Here is a 10,919-nt window from a genome sequence, read left to right as displayed (position 1 = left end):
GCGTCGTCCTTTGGGCATGCATTAATGATACATTTCTGCAAACGCTCTGTCAATAATCTGCCAGCAAATTCCCACCGGGAGTTACCACGGCCCAAGAACGCTACTTAGTGGCGGAAAATGGCCACACAGGGAAATATCACCAGCTCGCCGCCAGTACCCGGAAATGGTGAAATAAATGAACGATTTTTCGGTGCCTGCCCCCCGAGAGCAAATGGAACCGACTTGGAGTAGGTACGCGTTGGAAAAAAGTTTAACATGCTTGCAGATGGCCTGTCGCAAAGACGGACCAGAACGCGGACAAACCCAAACCGATATGTGCCGCCAGGATGTGACTGTAAACCGTTACCGTGGGTTAAAGTAGATCGTGCAGCTTTATTGCGAGTCAATTTTTCGCGTCAATCAGCACGCATGCTTTGCCCAACAATGTTTGCAAAATTGAAGCGTTATCCGTTCTTACAGAAAGTATTACTATATTATGGGCTCCTACTTTCCGTTGTTCTGCCATGAACCTGGTTCGTCCTTTCGAGCAACCGGGTTGAGTTGTTTTGAACCGGGCTAAGCTTGAACCGGACGGGATTGCTTTGGATACTTTGGTTCATAAACACGGTCGCTTGCAAAAATTAACAAAAACCCAACCCATGTTGCCTATTGTTGCAACATTCTATTGACTTCACGATTCATGATACCGCTTTGGGGCAAGGATTAAGACCTTAATCATGTTATGTTTCCCGAGCATTTTGTTTCTCTTGTCGGCCAACGGTGCCCTGGGTACTAGACGGTAAGCATCGACGATGGCAAAGAAAACAAAAAGAGCACAACAAAACTTGTCAATTTCTATTACATCCTTCCCAATTCAGGATCCTCACCGACCTTAATCACTTCGTCCCTGCTCGGGTAGAAAGGCTCCGCGTGCGGATCCTTTTCTAGTCCCCACTCCCACTCCCACTCCCTTCCCTCGGATACAAAGGAATTCACTTGCGAAAGGACAATTGCCCCGTGGGCGAGGGAAACATTAATTAAAAGTGCACGTCCTTTGGCATAATTTCAGCAGTTAATCACTCAATGCCGTGCGGTGCATATTTTATGTATTACACGCGAACAATGAAGGTTAAAACACCGATCGACTGCTGTCGTCGGCTGTCCAGGGTAACTGCTTCTGGCAGCTGGCAGTCACAAAAGGTGCCAGAGAATAGACTCCGTGGTAGACTCGAACCGTACCATGCGTTCTTCGGCTTCAGCTAGACGTACGCGCCCCACTAGCAAAGCAGCTAAGCAGCTGTCGAGAAGTGAACCGGCGGAACAAAACGCACGCTACCAAGCGAAATCAGTGCAAAGGTCACGTACGTCTCATTACGGGCTGGGTGGCTTACCGGGTGGGGCGGGCTGTTGCTGCTTTGGGTGATTGTTTTTAATTCCCAAACCCTCGGGCCAACCAGGATTCAATCATCGCTGCAGCCGCAGTACATGGGGATCGAAAAATCTTTTAAATTTCCCACGGGACGTACGATGACTCCGACGTGTTTGTTTGTCATGTAGCCAATGCACCTGTTCATGAGAGAGAGAGAGAGAGAGAGAAAACCCCTTCATGCCACTAGGAGTGGGTAAACGACGAAAGAGACGGAGAGAGCGATCTCGCAGGTTCAAATCAAACCCTGCTCCAGGCGACGGACGAGCCAATCGGTTGCCAAGGGTTACGGAAAACAACAAACAACGTCACCCGTGTTTCAACGGCAGAGTCGAACGGCTTTTTTCTTTCTCGACGCGCCAGCCCTAACTAACACCATAACACGGTCGCGACCGTGGACCAACGCGTGCATGTGTTTGGGGCGTACCTGACGGCGCCAGTCCTGTCACATACCGGTGAACCAGCTGCGTCGGTTTCAGCAACCGAAAGCCAGTTCTTCCGTCACTGCAACGGTGAGCATTTCCCAGCACAGTTTTCCTCCCGATCGCTACGTGTGTGTGTGCTTCCCTGTGTGTGTGTGAAGGTTGTTTGTGCGATTTTTTATCGCTCGACACTAATTAAAAGTAAACATCGTGGGCGACAGCGCCTCGGCGGGAATCTGACAGCAGCAACAAAAAAAACCGCAATCTTGCGCTTTTTTCTTGACAACAAAAGGCGAAAGGAAAACAAAACCGCCTCAAGACCGAGACCGGTGAGGAGAAAAAGCTCGTCCGCGAGATTAGCGAAAGCGCACAATGGACGATTATATGCCGCCACGCTATCAGCTGCTGGGTCGAATCGGTGAAGGCGTCCACGGGGTCGTCGTAAAGGCGCGCGACCTGCAGTGCGATGACAGAATGGTGGCCATCAAAAAGCTATCGCTGCGGACAAAGTTCGGACTCGTCTCGCTGAATACGGTTCGCGAGATTCGCGCCCTCCAGCACTGCCGGTGTGACAACGTGAGTGGTGGTCTTGCGGGCCATTTTTCGGCCATTTTGAAATAACCTTTATCGGTGAACGTTTTCCTTCTTTCTTTTTTTTTTTTGCTCCCTTGCCAGGTGTTGGAACTGCTGGACATGTACCCCGATCTGGCCGGTCTGTCGCTGGTGTTCGAGTACATGCCACACACGCTGCACAGCAAGCTAAAGGACGAGGAAAACCCGCTTTCCCGGGCGACCGTCCGGCGCTATACGGCCATGTTGCTTAAAGGACTTGCGTACCTGCACGGACTGCGACTGATGCATCGTGACATCAAACCTGCCAACCTACTGATCGACCGACGGGACGTGCTGAAGATTGCCGACTTTGGATTGGCACGAATCTTCACGGAACCATCTCAGGCACAGCAGCAGCAGCCTGGCCATCGGAGCAAGGTGTATTCACCGCAGGTCGCCACACGCTGGTACCGAGCACCCGAGATCCTGTGGGGTTGCCAACGGTACGGACCCGCCATTGACCTGTGGGCGGCTGGGGCCGTTTTCGCCGAGATGCTCCGTGGTGTGCCCCTGTTTGCGGGAGCCACCGATATCGAGCAACTGGCGCTTGTTGTCCGCACTCTCGGTACACCGAACGCGAAGGATTGGCCCGGAGTGCGAAGCCTGCCGGATTACGACAAAATCCGCTTTCCGAACTCGCGCGGCGAACGATGGGAGGACATTTTTCCCAGCTGCACAACGCGCGACGAGATCGGTCTGGTCGATGGGCTGGTGCGGTATAATCCTGCTAAGCGCCTGACGGCCGACGAGGTGGGTTTTTAACCTTTTGTTACTGGCCCTTCCGGATTGCCACTTTCCCACCACCCACACCGCTCACACAGTTTTATTTGTCTTTTCCCATTATCTTTATTTCCATTCGGTGCCCTCGGAAAACCCGTGCCCTGGTGAATCGATCCCTCGTTCCTTCGAACCCACCAACCTGTGCTAACAGCTTTTCATTCTCTCTCTCTCTCTCTCTCTCTCTCTCTCTCTCTCTCTCACTCACTTTCCATCCACACGCCGACTGATTACACCTCCGTTGCATAGGCTTTGCTTCAGCCGTACTTCAGCGACGCAGCGGCGAGTGAAAATTAATTCGCAACAGGAACAGGACCATCCCGCTCGCGAAGAGTAAGCAACGGTGGGCGGAAGGCGGTTTGCAGGCTCCCTCTCCCACGCGCACACTGCGTCACCGTCATGGGCATGGACCTGACTCACTTCCGGCGGCGATTTCGGGATTCTCCCGCACCAGTAGAGACCAGCGTTTTGTGGAGCGAAACAATGGAACCTAAGCGCAGGTGTGGGTGGTGCGGGTGGGAAAAGTCAACGATAGGACACCCACTATGTCGGAGTCCACCCGCAACACGCCGCACACAGCACAGCAGACGGTAAAACCCATTAAACGGCAATGAACTTTCCTTTCACTCTGTTGCTCCCAATTACACGGGCCGGTTGGAAGGGCAAGTGGCTGGCACGAAGTGGCCCGGCGCGATTCAAGATCCCCCACCCCGCACCCCTGGTTAGTCCCGCCGTGAGTGCTCCACAAATCCACGCAATTATGCTTTCCGTGGCGGGGGAGGGCGGTTTGGCGTTGTGTGCCACACACACACTCACGCACGCCCACGCACGAGTGAATTAAAACGGGCGTGAAGCACGTACTGCCGCCGTCCAGAATCCAGCTGGGAGGGGGGTGGGGGGGATAAAGGAAAAACGGGCACACTAACCGAGAAACCTACTCCGACGGAATTCAGTTGCAGGTGTCGCCGTGCGGGTGTGTGTGTGTGTGTGTTATCACTTTTAATATTCGCACCGGCTTGAATGCGATCCGGGTGGCGTTTAAGACGTTCTTGAGAGGCCATTTTTTTGGGACTTGGAACTCTTTTGAGAGTGTGAGAGAGAGAGAGAGAAGGAGGCATCTAAATCTAACCCGTGAGTCGAACAAATGCGCATGCAACATTTAGCAGGTTTTGGGCATGATTGATGAAACTAAAACACTTCCTTGAGATGGGCCAACGCCACCTCTTCCCTCCCACGCATTTCGCCCTCCCCTCCCCCTTCCCCTTCCCATTCGGTGGACCATCAATCTTCGATGGAGCAATTTAATGATAAGTAATTCAATTTCCTTCCGCCCGAGATGGGCTATTGAAAATTAAATGTTTCATGCCGGGGACAGCTTCTCGTCGCGCGCGCGAAATTGAGTTTGAGCAAGCGGCTAAACTTCTAAAGCCAACCATCCCCGGAAGCGGACTAATTGATTTTTCCTCTGGACACGCGCACGACGATTATGGGCCCCCCTTTTTTTGGGCACCATTTTCCTTCCATTTTTGGTGGCCAAACGCGGGTGAATTCCGCCTGGTTATGTGATTTTGCCGCGTCTGCCGCCTCGACTAATGGCATCGGATCAATCATGAATGCTTTAAAGACACGCGACGTGGGGGCGTTGGAGGCGTCTTATTGGATATATTTGGGTGTTTTTTTTTTTTTTCATTAAAATGTGCGAATATCACCACTTGCGATTGCGATTCTTATGCATTCTATGGACAGCGAAATAGAAGCACTGGCAGCTTGAGGAGTAAAATATCTGCACTCAAACGGTTACGGTCTACTCCACGGCGAAGCAGTTCTGAGAAGGAATGTTCTGCGAGTTCCGCGTAAAAGGGATTAGTTCGAGATGAAACCTTCCCAAACGTTGGGTATAACAAAAAAAAACTCAATCTATTAATAGATACCACTGTAGGGATGGTTGATCTGGGGAAAATAAAACAAACTGCAAAGCGAAATCCACTCGCCCTATCCATTATTTGTATTATTTTTTTTCGATTCTCCTTTTTCTAGAGTAAAATTAAAAATTCCTGCTAAACCGGGATTAAGTGATGCAGGAAAGTTGTTTAAAAACAATCAAAAATACATTCGAACCGAATCGTTCATTAGCATTTGAGATATCAGGGATGCTGCTGCTTTGGAGCCAAAAGCTTCCAAGCACAAAAGTGACAACTTGAACGCGGGAAATGTATGGGAACTCACTGAGACCACAATTTTGCTGGCCTTAAGTTTGTTTAAAAAAATGATAATACACATATAAAAAACACCCACACATATTGTTCGCAATACCGACACTAAACCCGTGTAAGAAAGCTCGCACACGCAAAGATGCTATTTGCGGGGAACTTAAGCCAAAGCTTCACGGAGACGTTTTGTTTTTTTTTTTTTTGCGCACGCAGTAATTCAAATCCGCATTTTCCGAGGGACGCACCGTGCAGCGGAGTTTATTAGCGTTTATTGCCTGCGAAGTGTGCCAGTAACGACTTGTTTGTTCGATTAAGTCCGCTCGAACAAAATGGGACCCACGGCTTACCGAAAAGCTTGCTCCAGCCCGCAATGTAATTAATCCCTTTGTGCTGTTTGTGCGCAAAATTTAAATAATCCCTTTTGCCCCCGTGCCAAAAGATTTACGGACACACAAACCGACGGAGACACCTCGACGGAGGTGAAGCTTGAAGGGTATTTTCTTTTTCCCTCATTTCGCTGGTCAATTCATCTTCAAAAAGGCCCGCGAGTCTAAATCACCATAGCAACCACCGCCGCCGCCGACTGGGATGATAAAAAGTTGAATTATTAATCATGGATGGTACCTTGTCACGCTTGTGTCCTTTTGTGTACCTTTTTTTCTTTGTTTTTGGTGAGCAAAGAATTCCGAAAGCTTTCCGCAAAACTTCTGCTTTTGCTCGGATGCTGTTCCCATCGAACCTTGGCCGCTTGGAACCTTGGTTCGAATTCGTGCGCCTCCGTGCGCCACGGAAATTAAGCACCCCGACTGTTTCGCTGATGCATAAAAATTAAATATTTAACCACAAAATGGCGTCGTTTAGTGCCATTCGTTTCCGTCCTGCTGAGTGCCGACTCCGTGGGTCAACGTTCCAATTCCGGCCTGTCAACCCGCTCACCCACATCCCACGCCTCGGGGCCAGCATCGAGAACAATGAATGGAAAACGAGTTCCCGTTTTCTGCAGCGTTTCACGCCAGCTGGCCTTGGGGCTCTCTCTCTCTCTCTCTCTCTCTCTCTCTTTATCACCTTCCCAGAAGTGTCGTTCGGTGTGTCGCACCAGGATGATTGTTTTCGTGCGCTTTTTTATGTGGCCCCCGGATGCGGAAGCTTTCGGGGTTTTGATAACGACATCTAACCGACGTCTTTGTTTTATATCACTTCCCCCTTTCCTCACCTCTTCACCCGCCTTCCCTCTACCACTCCAATGCCGATAACGGCCAATCAGGTAATCTTTGCTCCCTTCGCCGAAGATGCGAAGTTGCGATTTCGGGTTTGGGCTTGGGCCCCGAATCGACCCTTGATTTTACGATTTTACGACTTACGGGTATATGTCCAGCCAGTCAGCCAGCCTGCCAGCCACAAACACACACACACAGAGAGAGGGCCACATCACAAAAAGCAAATCCCGGGCACCGAAGCATGATTTAGCTTCACCCGTAAGCCGCCAAGGATCACCAACACGATCCCCGAATGCTGCGGCAAAAGGGCGTGCAGCACGAGAGCAATCACAGAAGATCACACGCAACCCCTCGTGCCGGCTTGGGTCGGAAAATTTAGCTGGAATTAAATGATTCCATTTGATTGAGATACGATAATCGTGACACCGATTGGCACCACACCGGGGATTCGACTTTGCCAGCCCGTGACCGTGTGGCAGTTATATCCCCGTGCCCGTATCCGCGCGGTGTTGGCCGACTTTTTATATTCCTTTTTTCTGTTTCGAACGAAGATGCACGAAAAAAAAAAACAACCAGCCCCGTCAGCTCCGTCATCGCGACCGATGGTGGCCACCGAAAAAAAAAACTTCCCAATTTTTGGAAGCGGACAGGCGAATAGGAAGAAAAAAAGCACTCCACTCCCGGGGGGAGTTTTATTTTCTTTTATGAGACTGCTTTTTTGTTGTTGTTGTTGCTCCTCGGACTTTTCCTCTCCCAGCGTGCGGCCCTCGAAAGCAAACGTACGAACGAAACGGTGGGTGGAAAAAAAAAAGGCACGGACCCCGAGTGCCGAGAGTACGGTCCGTGAGCCAACCATTAACGGACAGATGTTATCCTTTCGTCTCGTCAGCGGAGACGAAGATGCTCAGATTTTATTTCCATTCGCTCAAACCGCCCACCGCCCACAGACTGGCTGACCAGACGGAGGAACCTCATAACGAGCAACGAAAAACCCCGGGTTCGGGTCTGGGTCTGTGTCCTGGATCAAATTCTTCGCCCAAATCCCCCAGCAGGACCTTCGGTGAGACATTTTCGTGGTAATTCAATCAGCAATCACTTCCACGGTATCCTCCTGACTGGGCGCTGGTGGCAGGATTCGGGTTTGGTCGGAAAGAATTTTCTGCGATTTTACACGCCTTTTGCTCTCGGCTCCCGTCTCTCTGACCTGAGTTTCCGCCTGTCAACGTTGGCTTACATGCAAACTACGCGGGGTGTCACGCGTTTCAGTCTATCGTCCAAAACCCCCTCCCCCGAAATGGTGAAAAATTCTGGAACCGGGAATCAAGAGTGTAAGGAGCAGCAAAGGAGAAAGTTCCAAACACCGGTGGTCGAACCAAAGAAAAAACCGCTTCCATAGTTGGGATGCTGCTCGAAGCACACTCGAGACGAGCAAAGTTTGATTACAGGTTTTTTTTTTGCGAAAGATGTATATATTCTTTTTTTTTTGTAATTCCATACTCCCACACACACGCGTAGGCTTTTTGCAGTTCGTCAGGTGAGCTAGGGTGCCACGTAAGCCCGGACAAATTAAGACAACCCACACGTGATGTCCTTTGAGCGTAGCTTTGCAGGCTTTACCGGCGCAAACCGGCGAGTAAAGAGGCGGCCGTTTCTTGCAACTTTTATTTGCGCAATTTAATTGTTCGTATTTGCGTTTAAATGGCGTTTTAATGCCTTTTCGTTCTCGTGTTTTGTGCTGCACCCATTCCCCCACCACATAGCCCCTGAAGGTGGTTTAGAGAAACAAACAAGTTGGATTGGAACTGTTGTGTGAAGAATTCATCCCTGCGGTGCCCATCCGCTCGCCCACCCACGCACCTGGACGAATGGATGAGGCAAGGAACATTGTTTCGCAAAAGTTAATACAAACCAGCAGCTAGAGCTTAGCCTTCGCGAATGCGCCACCTCTCGCCGAAAGCAGACGCCCTTTTCCCGGCCCTGTTTCGTCACATTTCGCACTGGCGATTCGGGTTTGGGTGAGTGAAATTTTTCAAATTGACCCATCCACCGTCCCCCAACACCCCCCGGAAATGCTTCGCTGTATTGTTTATCCCATCGGCTCTCTCTCTCTCTCTCTCTCTTATTTTGGTACGCCTCGCGCAAACACGACACGCAAAACAGGTAAGCTCATTTTTAGATTCTTTGCCACTTCGGCGATTTATGCCCCCCTGGGGGAGTGGGTGGGGGGGGGGGGGGACGACAACGACGGGTGGGGGGAGGGAGGAGAGAACTCCCACGATGACTCCCAACGGACAACAATTTCGACAATATCCCGTACATATCCGAGCGAAACGAGCAAAAAGGGACCCGAAATGGAGAGTTACGATAAGTATTACATAATGAGGAGGAGGCAGCCAGGAAGGGAAAGAAGAAGCAGAAGAAGCCAAAAACGAAAAGAAGAAAGCTTCCATCAAAAGACTTCCAGAAGCTCGAATGTTGCCCAAAAGCCTGATGCCTTGCTTCGAAGCGAGATTTCTGCACGAGCAAATGTGAAAGTAGGATCACTCGCCGGCGGTTCCTTCCGAAACGAGCAGCTTTAAACCTGCCCAGTGGGTGGTGTATCGTGCCCCAGCCCACCACCCGACCAGGGCCAACGCATTAAAGGCGGAAAAGTGCACCAATGGGGGGGGGGGGATTATGCCATCCCTACGGGGGAAACGGCGCTGGTGGCGTGGGTGGACGAGTTGGTCAAGCGAGTGTCGTCTTTCGTCTATTGAACATTTCCATTCTCCAGCATTCGTACCCGACCGGACGTGGAAGACGGTTTTGTACGCCCCCACCCCACTGTCCGCCCCCTCCCACACCTTCCTTAAGCCTGATATCAATTATCATCACCAGACTGTTGGCGGTGCGCATGGGACTTTTGGCCACTTGTGCCAGTGCCATTTGCTGGTGGGACAAACTAGCGTTGTATAGCGTCCTGCAGGACCTTGGGACCCATACCTCTAGTGGTTCGTGTCGACGGATATTTTTCATCATCTCATCACCGAGGGTTGGGTGGGCCACAACGGAGGCGTACAAATTTTGAGTGCACACGCGCCAAGCTTGGCACCTCTCGGGGGACACTTTTGTTCCATTTTCCGGACCGCTGGTTATTTGTCTGACTTACGCGGGTTATAATTTGCTGTGCGAATTTACAACCGCCCCGCCGGTGGGAAACGCTTAGCATGACAAATTCAGCAACATGCTGCGCCATTAGCGCCTCCACCATAACTCCCCAATGGCATCGATCATGGGCCTGGTTTGGTTGGTTCGTCGATCCGGTGTTTAGCAACAACAAAATATTTATTAATTTTTGCCCTGCGTCAAAAATAAAGTGCCTTTTATCCCGCCTTTAAGAAGCAGCACGTCACGTTCCACAAACTGTTCAACCCGCTCGGTTGCGTTGCCACGTGGAAGGTTGATGGCGCTTTGCGCTAATTAAAATGTATTTACTATAACTTCTGATTAACGTTACCATTCTATGAAAACGTTCCCACCTGTAACCGGGGGTGCCTGCCAGTAGGCTTAATGCATCATCATTACCGCGACCGAGAGGGCGCAACTTTTTTATCGCAATTATTTACCAACCGTTAAGCAACACAGCGGAACCGCGTACTACGATAATAAGCTGCGTGATAATGTGCGCATAATACTGGCGTTATTCGAAACTTTTAAAGATGATTAAATTTCCTTGGGGTTAATTTTAATTTTCCATTCGCGACCAGACAGCCCTACCTGTGGCACGAACGGTGCGTGATCGGTTCCCGGTAGGTTTAAACTGGAACGGGAAAGATGCAGCTAAGAAACAGTTTGCTTAAAGCGCGTTTGCTTCCACGAATCTGGAATGGATGAGCGTCTGACCAAACGGGCATCGAAGCCGGTGATCGGGAAAAGGGAAAAAAACACACACACAAGAAAATTGTTACCGGAAACTTTCGTCACCGACGATGCGATATGGACGCTTCAAATTGCCAAAAGTTATTCTATTATTCAAACGAACAAGCGTACGCGGTTGCCGTGCATATTTGGGCAAACTTTCCCATCAAAACCACCCCACCGATACCATATTTTATTGCACATTTTTTAACTATCAAAAGCATGCGTCACACAAACTGGCATGAATCAGCGTACAACAGCGCCGCCGTCTGATATAAGTGTTCCACTGCCGTTATCAACTGCACCAAGCGCAGCTAAACACGAAATGATGACTCGTAATGTGGTGCAAGTAACCATCGTTGAAGATGAGGGATGAATG

The 10,919-nt window shown here is 50.3% G+C and overlaps 1 protein-coding gene across 1 annotated transcript; it reads left to right on the top strand.

The window, feature by feature from the left end:
* Positions 1–2,199: 2,199 nt before the first annotated feature.
* LOC128720847 (cyclin-dependent kinase 20) lies at positions 2,200–3,513 on the top strand. The gene is made up of 3 exons (XM_053814547.1): positions 2,200–2,403; positions 2,503–3,189; positions 3,466–3,513. The coding sequence occupies exons 1-3, from the start codon at positions 2,200–2,202 to the stop codon at positions 3,511–3,513; spliced, it is 939 nt and encodes a 312-aa protein (XP_053670522.1).
* The last annotated feature ends 7,406 nt before the right edge of the window (positions 3,514–10,919 follow it).

Source organism: Anopheles nili, chromosome 2, assembly GCF_943737925.1.
Source record: "Anopheles nili chromosome 2, idAnoNiliSN_F5_01, whole genome shotgun sequence".
NCBI classification, from domain to species: Eukaryota; Metazoa; Arthropoda; class Insecta; order Diptera; family Culicidae; genus Anopheles; species Anopheles nili.
Note: the sequence above shows the minus strand (reverse complement) of the source record. Positions and strands in the feature narration are given on the sequence as shown.

Bases quoted from the DNA above. Each gene is read 5' to 3' on its own strand.
- LOC128720847 (XM_053814547.1), top strand. From the start codon at position 2,200: ATGGACGATTATATGCCGCCACGCTATCAGCTGCTGGGTCGAATCGGT. The intron at 2,404-2,502 runs GTGAGTGGTGGT...CTCCCTTGCCAG, and splicing joins AGCACTGCCGGTGTGACAAC to GTGTTGGAACTGCTGGACAT. The intron at 3,190-3,465 runs GTGGGTTTTTAA...TCCGTTGCATAG, and splicing joins AGCGCCTGACGGCCGACGAG to GCTTTGCTTCAGCCGTACTT.